The sequence below is a fragment of the Bemisia tabaci genome, chromosome 4, assembly GCF_918797505.1.
Source record: "Bemisia tabaci chromosome 4, PGI_BMITA_v3".
NCBI classification, from domain to species: Eukaryota; Metazoa; Arthropoda; class Insecta; order Hemiptera; family Aleyrodidae; genus Bemisia; species Bemisia tabaci.
In genome coordinates this window covers 23990058-24003480 of record NC_092796.1, presented here as the reverse complement: position 1 = coordinate 24003480, position 13423 = coordinate 23990058, and the positions used below count along the sequence as shown (strand labels likewise).

Here is a 13423-nt window from a genome sequence, read left to right as displayed (position 1 = left end):
GGGGTAAAGTACGTTGAATAATTACCCCGGGACAGGGAAAAATTAAAAATTTCAAGTGTCCTGTCGCTAGAACTAGTGGTTCAAGACCACCTTGAATCCGATCTGATTCCAAGATTGATTCCTTACATTGTACGGAGTGTCCGAAAAAGTACAAAAAATCATCCTGGAACGACGTGTAAATCATCGTCCAATTTGACTAATCGATTCGAGTATTGCCCGTTGGATTCGGTCCCTTTTTAGGACATGCAGGCGGACCGTCACACCTGTCAATTTAAAAATGATTCAACGCCAGTGGAAATCAGGGTCTCCCGAATCGACTCCAGCGGTGGTGCCCGCAAAAAACCAAAGCCAGCAATTATTGTCATCGCTTAGTTTATGCGCGGAGACATACGGGTACCGATCGGGAGTGGAGAGATTGCAAGATCCCCCCTAACTGATGAACCCGATCGTATCGAAGTAACGAACCCGATCTTCGGTGGAAATTCGGCAACCTTCCCTTCCGCGCAGCTCCAATAAATCAATTAAACAGTATCGGCTCAGGTAAGAGGAGTAAAAAACTCCGCCACTGCAGTCTGCGGCCGGTCGCAATGACATGTAAACGGCCTGCCACTAAACTGGTTCTTTTTACTGCGGCGGACTTGATTTTTATCGCTTCCCCGCGAACCCCCTGCCGAACCCCGTGCGGAAGCCTTTTGCATCGACTCGGTTGCAGCTCCAGCAGGTAAGGTTCGCGACTTTGGAGGTTGGAGATGACTCACGGAATCTCGCGAGGGGAGGCGGGGGGAGGTAATTACGGTTATCAAATCCGATTCAGCGGGAGTTATTCGATTTATTTTTGCTCCTTAATGAGATCGTCCGGCGAATTGAATCACTCGCATGCAAATCGCCGCCCGCTCCATTCATCGCCGGATCCGAGAAATCCCTCATTTTCTGTATTGATCGTACGAGTTGATATCCTTATTAAGTTTCTACCTCCAGTGGGGGAAAAATCGCCCGGAAAATCTTACTCGGCGTCGCGGCATCATGAAAATTCTTCAGAGTTTCGTAGCGACAGTACTCACATTTCTCGAAACTAGTAGCGAATTCCGGAATTTTTGAGATTACTGAAATTTTCCGGATCTTTTGCATTTTTCGGAACTTTCTCGGAACTTTTGAAATACTCCAAAATAAATTCCGGAACTTTTGACGCTCATGGAGTGGGAAAAATTGGAACAAAAGACGTTCCGAATTCCGGAACTTTAGACTGACAAGGAAAGGAAGCACTCTGCGAAGTGAACCTATGAGTGAGTCTCTGAGCGCAATGTGGGAGGTCGATCGGTGTGAGGATAGGAAAGGGACGCCGAAAAGAACTCTGCGCACCTGCTTCGCCGGCGATCGTCTCCGTAGCGAGCGGGTGCGGTTTGATAGTCAAATAGGGGCGGAAGTGCCGGCGAAGGAAGAGTTCCGAACGGAATTCCCAGACGTAAGACAGTGACGGAGCCTTGATTAGGGAAGCCAGAGTGTAGAACGAGTCCGAGCCTAAAAATGCAAGTATCAGAACGAACATCGTTTTGAGACAGTTGGAAGGGAGGGAATGACCATCATTAAAAATACACCCTTCCGCGTGGCTGACCTACGTTACGAGCACGACGCACACCGAATATTTGAGCGGGAATTAGGAAGGAAAATGAATAAATTTAGATCTTGGGATCTTAACAATCATCCTTCTCTTCACTGAGCTTTGTATATCAGTATTTATGAATACCTACTTCTAATTATTACAAAAGCTTGTAGTACAAAGAAAGAACAAAAACTGAAAATATCTTACGCAAATTAACATTTTTCGTCAGTTCTAAGATAATATTTTTTATCGATTTTTTAAATTTTAGTTGCAAGCTTCATTGGATATAAACGTACTAATCGATCAAATGATTAATGATCCCATCATCTATCAATTCATGAAAAGGGTTTATCGACGACTCCTCGTTTTAGAAGGGTTATTGCTCAACTGAACGCACTCAAATCAAAATGAACTGTGTGTATTGGGACATGAGCCCTGTCATGCATGTATTCTTATGGGTCTCAGGGCCCGTGTCACAATGCACTTAGTTCCATTGGATCCAACATACAATTACAGTCACAAAACTATTAGTGAAATATCAATGGGTTATTTCTCTATTAATGGTGTTGAAATGGGCAAAATTTTTAACCGATTCAACTTCGATGGAAGTCCGTTGAATAATTCACTCGTCGCGGACAGAACCGCGGTCCCTCGCTGAAGGGATGATCCCTCCCGCCCGATTTTCGCGCGTAATGCGACGGAAAGATTAAGTGATAAATGACCGCGAAAGCTACCCTCCCCCACTCTCGTCGAAGCTCGCATCCCTGCGGCCGGATCTGTTCCGCGCACGCACCGTTGCGTAATCGGGGCTGGGGTGGCGACTTTTTGATCCTTTCATCCCTCAGTTTTACGTGGGAGGAATTACGCCTGTTTATCGGTAACCCATTGATCCTGGCTCACCCTTCGGTGATCAGGTGTCCGATTTCTCATGGCGGCTCGCCGACGATTCCATCGGTCCGGTGGATGAGCGAGCCGAAACAGTGCGGTTCATCCCTCGACATTTTCTCTTTGCTCCGCGAATCGTGAATTTCTTCAAATTAAGCTACGAGTTTAATGAAGGCTGATAAAGCGGAATTGCGGTCTCGGACAGATGTTGTTGATTGATGTCTCCACTCTCAGGTGTCTTTTCCCAATCCCTTGTTTTAGAATTACGTCATACATAATGGATTTTAGTGCATTTTAAAATATTTCAAACGAAAAGTTCGAGCGATAAGCCCGATTAATCCTCGAGGTTCCACCCCGGTTTTTTTTCTTACCGGTTGAAATCTTTAACAGGCAAGAGTGGTGGTGGAAGGGGGGGGGGGGGGGGGGAAGGCGGTACTGCTGACTTTTTCGCACGTTTCAAGGCCCGGCTGAGTCAGCTACCTCGGTGCTATTGCCCGCTGCGCCGCCGCCGCCGCCGCCGCCGCCGTTGCGTTGGAATTTTTCGCGAAATGAACTCAAACTTGTCCGCGCGGAATTTGTCAAGCTCGACGGTGGAGCTCTCTGTTTACCTCCTCGCGCCCTCCCCCGCACTTCCATCTCTCTTCTTTTTTTCATTTTATTTTTGTTTTTACTGCTAGCCGCTAGCCGACTATTTACAATGTGCCGAGCACAACTGGGTCCGAAGTACCGTGAGAACGCCTCCCCCCCTCCCCGCCGCGGAGGACTCTAAACGCCGAGCGGAGCTGCCACGCGTGGCGCGGAAAATCCCGACTCCGCGGGCTCGGATCGGCGAGTCGCGCCCAGGGCGGCAACGCGGCGCTGCATGCTGCACTGCAACCTGTAGGTACTGCATGATCTTAAAACTTGTTAACATTAATGGTCCCGGGATTCTCCTCTCCCGCACCTTTCGCAGCTGTTTCCAGGGTCGGCCGATCTTGCGGCCCTCGCGAAATTCCTGGCGGGATCCTCGCACGATCCCGCAGCGTCGCGCCCGCGAGTTTTAATGCAGATGAGTCTCTCCCACTCTCGCACGGCTCGACTCCGTACCCGCGGTAGTTCGGTACTTCGATAGCAGGAAGACTGCATCCTCGCGTCGTGCTCTACGCGCGCGGTGAGTGATGGAAGAATCCGATGTTTGTCGGTGGAATTCGGAAACACGCCACTCTGCAAGCGAATTCTAGAGCCCTGCATAGACGATCAAATTCCGAACCGATTCCGATCAAAGTAGACACGCTGATGACTGGTGGTCACCATCTACCATCAAATTTTGACGGGCCGCACTTTTTTGTTCAAAGCAAGATCAGAACGGAGTGCCACCATTCATCATTTCCTGCCACAGGAAACATTTCTGCCAAGTTTTCATTTTAAAATGAAGCAAATTAATGAGTTTAAGACTGATGACTCCCGACACTTTGATGCTACTTTGATCGGAATTGGTTCGGGAATTTGATCGTCTATCGAGGCCTCAAAGTCCCGAACCTCTCTGGGAAGTTCTGTCCCGGTTTGTCTCATCAATCACCAACTCCAGTGGACACCGTTGTTACCAGATTCGACCAATGAGGTGCGTTGTTTTTCGATAGGTCGAACCTTTTTCGAAACCACCTCGCGAGGTGGTACCAAAATCACGCATCAACGTTGCGATTCTTCAGTCACCGAATCGGATGTTCCGAACTTTCGGGCACGAAAGTGGTACCGAACCTCTAAATAAAATTAGCTTTCCTCGGATTTTTTACTGATCGAGGGTTTGTTTCTTGTGTTTCAGGTGTCACAGCGGTTGGAAAGGGCGTCTCTGCGACGAGTGCGAGCGGTACCCGGGCTGCCTGCACGGGAGCTGCCAGAAACCTTGGGACTGCCTGTGCAACGAGGGCTGGGGCGGTCTGTTCTGCAACCAGGACCTAAACTACTGTACGAACCACAAGCCTTGCCGCAACGGAGGCACCTGCTTCAACACCGGCCAAGGCTCATACACCTGCAGCTGCCCGCCTGGCTTCGCCGGCGAAAACTGCGAGCAGGAGCTCAACGACTGCGCCCACCAGCCCTGCCTCAACGGCGGAACTTGCAAAGTAAGTTGGATTTTATTCCCATCCGAATTCTTCACGCTGATATCATCGGTTCCATCGGTGACGTCATCGCTTACACCGGTATTCTCATCGGTTTTTAAAGATAGCTTCGAATATCATCGTTCTTAACGAATGACGAAAACTATGGAATCGCTGCACGAAATACGTAACGTATAACGCAGAAGAATGAAATAACGTAAAACCAAATTAAAGTAAAGTCAATTAAAGGAAATTAAATAAATATATAAACCATTAAACTTTTGAAACCAGATAAAATTAATTATCGCTCAAAATATTGTGAGTTAAGGAGGGTTTTTTTTAGTATTTTCCCCCGTTTTCTCGGACTTGTCGTAATAAATTTTCATACTCCTCGTGATTAACCTACCTTCGAAGCCTGTACGCCTACTTTGCGTCTTCCATTTCTTTCCGAAGAAAGTAGCCCATTGTCGCGGCTACTCCACGCGTTATAGCGTCATTCTCAGCTAATTAAACGCTCACTAAATTCGCCGCCGGCGTTGCCAAACGGAGCCGTCCAGTATCCGTCACCCCGGCAAATTCCAAGTTTTATTCGAGTGAATCTGGCAAGAGCGCATGTGCCCTTATTTTTTCATTATTCTAATTTTTCTCGCACTCGTGTGTAAATTAATTGCGCTCTCTGAAACGCTCGTTATTCCCGCGGTGTTGCCGCTCGAGCGAGGAGCTGCCGAATTCTAATGCCATTTAAACCTATGGTAAATAATCGATTATTAAGGTGTTCGCTGCGAACCCCCTGTATATCGATCCTTTTCCATAGGTTTAAATGGCATAACAATCGATGTATCGCAACTAACGCCACGCCACTGCAGGAGATCATCAGCCACCGTGCGAGTGGAGTTTCTCTCACGAGGCTCGAGCTAGCCGCGGCCTCCCTGCAGCCCAATTCAGGCTGTGTGAATTTATGCAGGAATTCCAGCCGCCCGTCCAAACACCGAGTACTACAATTTTCAGGCCCCAAAGATAAGGACTCGTTATTTCAGGAATTAACGCCAGTTAATTCATTAGTGAATCTCTCTCAAAAAAATAAAAATGAAAAAATGAAGGCGTGGAGAGGCTCCAGGCCGAGCTGTTGCTCATGACCCCCTTTCCTTTGAATGTCACTTAATATGCATTTAATGATATTTTAAAAGTCATATTTTTGGTTGAACGCGTGTTAATTTTATGGTGTCTCGTTTTGTTGCAGGAACTGGGAAACGGCTACAAATGCGAGTGTCCAAAAAACTGGCTGGGGGCCCACTGTGAGATCTCGACCATGTCGTGCGACGACCGGCCATGTCACCACGGTGGGACTTGCCTCCCGACGGCCCACGGTTACACTTGCCAGTGCGCGCCCGGCTACACGGGCACCGACTGCCAGAACCTCAAGGACCACTGCAACCCGAGCCCTTGCGCCAACGGGGGCACCTGCTCCGTGCTCGCCGGTAACGCGGGCTACACTTGCGCCTGCCCCTCGGGTTTCTCCGGACCCCGATGCGAAGTGAACAACGACGACTGCCACGGCAACCCCTGCCGCAACGGCGGGACCTGCATCGACCAAGTGAACAAATTCCGCTGCCAGTGCAAGCCCGGCTTCGTCGGCGACCTCTGCGAGTCGAAGGTGGACTGCTGCCTCCTGGCGCCCTGCGCCAACGGCGGGACCTGCATCGTCCTCCCCAACGACTTCCAGTGCAAGTGCCGGCCCGGCTTCACCGGCAAGGACTGCTCCGAGGACGTGAACGAGTGCGCCTCCTCGCCGTGCGCCAACGGAGGCACCTGCGTGAACAGAGTCAACGGGTTCCGCTGCGACTGCGCCGACGGCTTCTCGGGCTCCCTCTGCAAGACGGAAGACGTGGCGACCGTGAGCAACATCTCGCGGCACGTCTCGATCCAGGTGGAGGAGTCCGGGCTCACGACGGAGCACATCGTGGTGATCGTGACGCTGTCGATCGCCGTCCCGGCGCTGGTGCTCATGGCGGCCACGGCCGTCTGGTGCATGAAGCACCAACGGAAGCGGGAGCAGCAGCGCGCCGACGACCTGGCGCGCATGCAGAACGAGCAGAACGCCGTCCACAGCCACGTGGCCAAGCGCGGGAACTGCAACGCGCACATGATCAAGAACACGTGGGCGCCCGGCCCTGGCCCCTGCCCATACATCAAGAACATCGAGGTGAGTCCCGGAGACCCTTGCTTCGTCAAGCCGGTCACCCCAGGAGACCCTTGCTTCGTCAAGCCGATCACCCCCGGAGACCCGTGTTTCGGCAAGGCGGTCCTCTCCCCGCCCCCGGATCCGGCGCCCGTCTACACGTTACAGAGGAGTAAGTCCCAGAGCACTGGATGGAAGAGCGAGTATGTATGAGAGTGTGTGCGGCAGTATGAGTGAGAACCTAGTGACTGTATTTCCTTTGTGATCTAATTAAGAAACGAAACTAAGTCAGATAATTTAAACTAATTTTTATAATTTTGTAATTTTTTATTTATTTTTTGTACTATGGACTAAAACGAGAATATTTTCATGTTGGTAGTTGATAATTGACTTTGTTGACCTGATATGCATTTGCATGTTACTATGCTCATGTGTTCAAAGCATGTCATTTCTGTTTTGCTCCTAACTCCCCTCTCGACTCAAATGAACTTTTTGCTGACCATCATATCACGAGGAGGTCTCACCATGGTGATACATACTAACCACCCCACATGAAGGGATCCAAATCGATGAAATACAAATTCTCTCATAAATATTTCGCTTCATACCTACCTAACTCTCTGCTTTGACCAAATCCCCCCCCCCCCTTCCGTTTGTAAATTACAAAATGACAAATTTTGACTTTATCAGAGTTACCGATTAATTGTTAATGTCATTGATAATTTATTCATGTATTTTTGCCCTCTTTACTCCTTCTATTTTCTCCACATAAAGCTATGAAGGAAGCCAATTAGAAAGCTAATATAAAGGAAAATAAAGCTTTGTTACCTTTCCAAATAGCTGAATATTTTCTGATCAGAACGAAGACTATTTCTGAAAGATTTTGACTCTGGAAAGCATCAGAATTTCTTATTTTCACGAAACCCTTCTCTTTGGGGACGATACTAAATTCTTTTCTGTTTCTCCTAACTTATTATTCAAGAACAAAAAATTACTCATTTTAAATTTAACTGATATTTATCTATTCTATTATTAAATGATTGCAGCGTTGTCTGACTGAACCAATTAAATTTTCCTTGTTTTAATTTCTCTGGATGGTTCAATAGCAATCTAATAATAATAGTAACATTAAATTATTGTATGTTTTTCTCTCTATTCCAATGCTTGTTTTTGGAATTCTAATCCTAGTATTGTTCCAGTATTTAAACAAAATCTAATTTTTTTGAGTATTCAATTATTATTATTATCTGTAGGAGCATCTTCTATCTGTAGGAGCTCTGGTTATCTTAAAGAGTTTGTGTAAGTACATACTTTGGTAATTCCAGATTGGAATATTCTATCCAAGTTCTCTTATCATTGTGCTAAGTATGCTATTTATGAAGCAAACTACAGTTCTTTTTGTGACTTACTCTTGCTCAAAAGTAATTGAACTCATAATTTATCACTGTCTGTAAAAAAACTTCTTGGAATTTTCACAAGCAAGAAGTAATTATTGCTTAATATACTTTGCTAAACATTTTCTAGGTAATTTATTTTTTGTATGTTTTCATCCAAAATCTTTTGGATTATTTTTTTCTTCTAATTTTCCTCTCCAAGAATCCTCCCCCTCCCCTATCAAATACATACATGTATCATACATCATCCGTCACATGAAGCATTATTTTGTTTCTTAACCTCCTCAAGACCCTCAAATTGTTTAACACTACCAATCATCATTAGAATGAGAGGGTATGTCTTCAAAAACTCATTTGTACCCAAACTATTTGTTGAAAACGTCGTACATTGCGAGTGACTGTCAATCGCAAAACCTACTATGATTTGTTTTGTTTGAACAAAAATAATGTTCCTGTTAAGTTATGTATTTACTAAGTCATAGGTACCTATGTAATTATGATTTATTGGTCAGATATGGATTTCAATTGTATCCTGCCTAAAATGGATCACATGTAATCATTGAATTCAAACTCAAAAATTTGATAAGTTTCAAAGCATTCTAAATCCAGCTTTACTGTAATTTGTAACTCGCTTTTCTACGAAAGTAATCCAAGCTACTGACAGTCTGCCATTTTTCATTCTGATTTTCCAACACTTTTCATGGGTAAGTTTTAGTCTCTCTATTTTAAATTTCTCGATGATCCGCCTATGTTTGCCTCCGAGCGATTCTTTCAACTCTTATTACCCACATTGCACAATCTATTAATGAAAAATTAAGATCTGTCAGTTGGTGCTGAAGAACCTCTTTCCATTTAATCTGATTGAATGCAAAGATTCTAAGCTTTTCGTGAAAAAAGCAAAAATTTAACATGTTTTGCATAACTTTGCTGAGTTCATATCAGTATTGCTTTATTTATTTCTAGCATTCAGTTATTATTTTATTTTTTACTGAAATAATTCGAAAAACACCCAGTATTACTATTAAGCAATTTCATAGAATTTTACGCTCAAATGCTCAGTTGTTCTGTATCTTCACATCACCTAATACCTAAAAAGATATTTTAAAATTTTTGCCTTAAGTTTTTTACTGTTCAATTTTTTGAAATTCTGAGGTACATCTAATATTGTAATTTAATGTATTTTTTCAAAGTAGCAGAAATCCATCACATCAAAAAGTTGTCAGTAATATTTGCTCTACTAAGTATTTGTATCTATAAGTCATAGTAAAATGAAAGTGTAAGTTTGTGTTAACTGTATTGAAGTCATGACAAAAAATTCTAGATTCAACTCAGACTGACATTCCTCACATGTCTTAACACCCCCCCCCCCCCCCCATATTCCCATTGAAAAGAGAAAAAAAATAGTGCTTTATTTTGCAGTTGAAGAGCAAACAATCTCCGCCCATGTAAATTCCTGTGAGTAAAAGTACTCTTGTAGTTCAAGATTAAATTGAAACATTTCTGACCTCTTTTAACAAAATTTCAAACCATCCGTAATTTCTTCACTGTCCAACAAATCATTGTGTTTTTTGTACCCCAAAGATGATTATGTGTATCCTCTTCTGTATTATATCTTGTAAATTTTGTAAAATTATTAGTTCAACTAAATTTGCTGAGGATATAAATAATTAATTTTGAGCACATCATTCTGTGCCTTTTTGTCGCCCCTCATTTCATCAATTAAATTTCTTCTCCCCGTCATCTTTGCACTTTTTAATCTCAGTAAAACTTGGAATAATTTGCCCTCTGCATAGCACCGTCATTGTTGCCTGATGTATTTTTTTCCCTGTCGAAACTTCTCCTTGAGAACCTAGAAACATTTGTCATCGGTCAAAAATTTCCATGCAGTTGACTGTCATAACACAGGTATCCTCCTTAATGATTTGTATAAGTTTCCAACATAATCATTGATCAACATTTTCATATTGGTAGCATACAATTTTGACTGATTTTCATCTATGTAGGGAGTTTTTCGCCATGTTTTATTTTCCTCAATCATTGTCACGTTCTTCTCTTTGACAATATATTTCTAAATATTGTAAGTTCAGCCATGCTCAAAGTTTCTCCGGTTAAAAGATCTTTTGCGAGATCGCACCGTGACTCCTGTTGTGCCTTACAATTGGCAATTTCAGTTATTTTTGCTAACTTGAAATCACAGTTCTCTGTTTGCATGTATTAATTTAGCTGTTTTACAATACTTTTTTTCTTCAAAATCTTGGTACACGTCATTTTAGTTTGTTTTTATACAACTTTCTACTTACTTAGTCGATTTCCTAGCCGTAGATGTGTTCTTACATTACTCGCTTTCGAATTTTATAATTTTATACACGAAATTAGCTTTTTACCATTTTAATCTACTTGTGCTTAGAAATACTGCTGAGTATATTCCACTGTCTAGTTGAAATAAATCTAGAATTTTTTATTTTGTATAATTTTAGGTAAACTGATCTCTTAGTAAATACCTATTTATAATTGTACTTGAATTTCTCTCTCCTAATCAATTTCAGTCATGTACTGATCTTCAAATCCAGGTCTGACCAATATTTCATACAATTGTTTGTTGTAATTTATTGTACTAATGTACTCTTTTTTTTCTCTTTTTTTAAACTTCCTCGGATCTAAGCATTGTTGTAAAAAGTTTATACAAAACTCATAGATATTTTGTGTTATTGTAAAATAACGTGTACATTTTTGTAATTTTCCTGTTTATATTTTTTGTATATAATGTTAATAACTGTTCTCTCATTACGAATTAAATAATGCCAATATCTTTGACTATTTTCAAAATCTCTTGTTTTTCTTAAATATCCCATTTCTTAACCTTGATCTTTCCAACAAAAGATATATCATCTACTCATTTATAAATATTATTAAAAGTGACTTTCTTTTCAGTAATAGTTACAAGCACTGTCTATTTGCAGTCCATTGAAGCAAGAATCCAACAATACAGTCTCTCCAGTGTAAGCCAAAGCAACACTTTTTGAGTGAAAAATAATGAAAGGAGGACTTCTAGCCGATTCTGGACGACTTTGTTTAATTCTTCCATCTCCGCATCAGCCAAGTTGCTCTCTCTTTTTTTAAAAAATTTTAAACTCACAGAACCACATAAAATACTTCAGAAAGTCACTTTTTTGTTCGAAGTTGCAACACTGAACACTTAATATTTGGGTTCATCAAGTCAGAATTTAATGAAGCATTAAATCAAGTTTATTCTCTAAAACAAGCAATCGATGTTCACAAGCGACAAAATAACAAATTGCATAGTAAATAGGAAACCCAGCCAAAATTATATTTACTCAGAATTGAAAGATACAAAATAACACGTATAAAAAAAGTAGCAATTTTAGTTTCATTCAGTTATAATTTAATGCCTGATTTACAATTTTTTTTGGTGTTTATAATATGGTAACTTGACGTTTACCTTGGTTTGGTTGACACTGCTTTGGTCTAAGTGAAAACAAAAGAAAGCAATAAATAACAGATTATGATTTTAAATTGTATCCTGGTGTTAGTTTATCTGCACCTCTCAATCAACCTAAAAAACAAAGCAAAAAATAACCAGTCACATCCATATTACTTACAAATTTCAAAAGCACCCAGCTTTCAAATTCTGAAAGCTTTAAATATTTCTCTATAAGAAGCGAAGTTCGAGTTACAGGTTCGGACAGTCAGAAGGAAAGGAAAGAAAAGAGAAAGAAGTTCATGATCAATAAATATTCGATCATTTCTCGAAAAAAGGCAATGGGACCAGTTGTTATCGAAGCCAAAATTTTAAAAACTTTATTAAACACCACCTAATGATAAAGTAATTTATCATGCCTTTTTTCAAGAGGCTACTTTAAACTTCATTTTACCATAGTAATCGCTATCTTGATTTATTTTGCGAGGAAAGCTCCGTACTTTTGAAGGATGCCTGTCATTCTTGATATGTTGGGGCGCCTTCAATTTCTTATGATACTGTGCAATACCTCTGGTGTGAAATAGTTTCTTCAGACGCCGTGGCACGCTGCGGCGCGGCGGTCGGGCAGAGAGCGCGAAACGCGCATTAGCGCCTACAAACCTAACAGGGATACTTCACGCGTTGCGCAATGCGTGAAGTATGCCTGTTAGGTTTGTAGGCGCCAGTGCGTCGCCGCTGCGCTTTGTGTTAGGCTCTAATATTTAATCTCGCGGAGTCAGCGTTTTTCAACTCATGATTTTGAAATGTTTGCACACTCTGTATGGACTATTCTCATTATAATTGATGAAAAAAAAAATGTTTTAAAGGAAAATATAATGTGTGTTTTTTAAATATTATGATAGTTCCGTATCAAACTTCACGTATCCTTCCGTATCCAAAGCACACGAATTTCTACACAATTTCTTTTAGCCTTTTGTAGCCAATGGCGATAAAGTGTAAAGCCCGGCGATAGGAACTATAGCCCGACTGTATACTTTTTTATAGCTTCGTAGAGACCGGCTATACGATTTGCTCCACTTTCTACAGTCAGCTATACGATTTTCAATAGCCTTCTTTAGTCGGCTTATTTTGAAACGCAGCTCCTATCGCCAATTTTTACCAGGGAATTTATACAGGGAGTCGGAGCTGCTGGTGGAAAATATCAGATCCTGTGCAGCAGCCAATACACCTGTAGCTGTAAATAACATAAAACCTTACGCTATCCCAAAGGAACTTCTAAAGCTTATTCGTTTAAAAAGAAAAACCAAAAGAAAAGCAAATTTCACCCATTTTCCTGAAGACAATTCAAAATTTAACAGATTAAATGCAATAGTAAAGAAAAAAACACAAGAATTTTTAAATTACAAATTTAAAAAATTTATTAACTCCTTGTCTCCGTCAGCAGATAAAAACTACTCTTTATGGGCAGCCACAAAATATTTAAAAAGGCCAAAACAGTTAAAATTCCCAATCAGCAAACCTGACAATACATGGGCAAATACAGATGCTGAAAAAGCAGAGGTTTTAGCTGATCACTTTGAAGCCGCTTTTCAACCGCACGAAGACCTGGAAACACTATCTGACTCTGATGTTTCCACCGGCAGTTCTGACTCAGATTTGCAGAATGAAGGGGAAGTGTCCACATTGAGACCCCGAAAAATCAAAAAAATCCCACCAATAAAAATAAAAACCATATCTCCCTCAGAAATCGTTAAAGAGATAAAAGGTAAAATTAAGGCAAACAAAGCACCTGGATTTGATAAAATCTCAGGACTGATTTTGAAGAACTTGCCTAACAGGGCAATAATG

General features: G+C 42.0%; 1 protein-coding gene across 1 annotated transcript in view; it reads left to right on the top strand.

Moving 5' to 3' along the window:
- The window catches only part of LOC109039052 (uncharacterized), a 62297-nt gene extending 51335 nt beyond the window's left edge, over positions 1–10962 (top strand). The window contains exons 6-7 of the mRNA XM_019054383.2: positions 4287–4587; positions 5804–10962. Coding sequence (XP_018909928.2) covers positions 4287–4587; positions 5804–6955 — 1453 coding nt within the window. The 3' untranslated portion in view covers positions 6956–10962. The remainder of the gene's footprint in view (positions 1–4286; positions 4588–5803) is intronic.
- The last annotated feature ends 2461 nt before the right edge of the window (positions 10963–13423 follow it).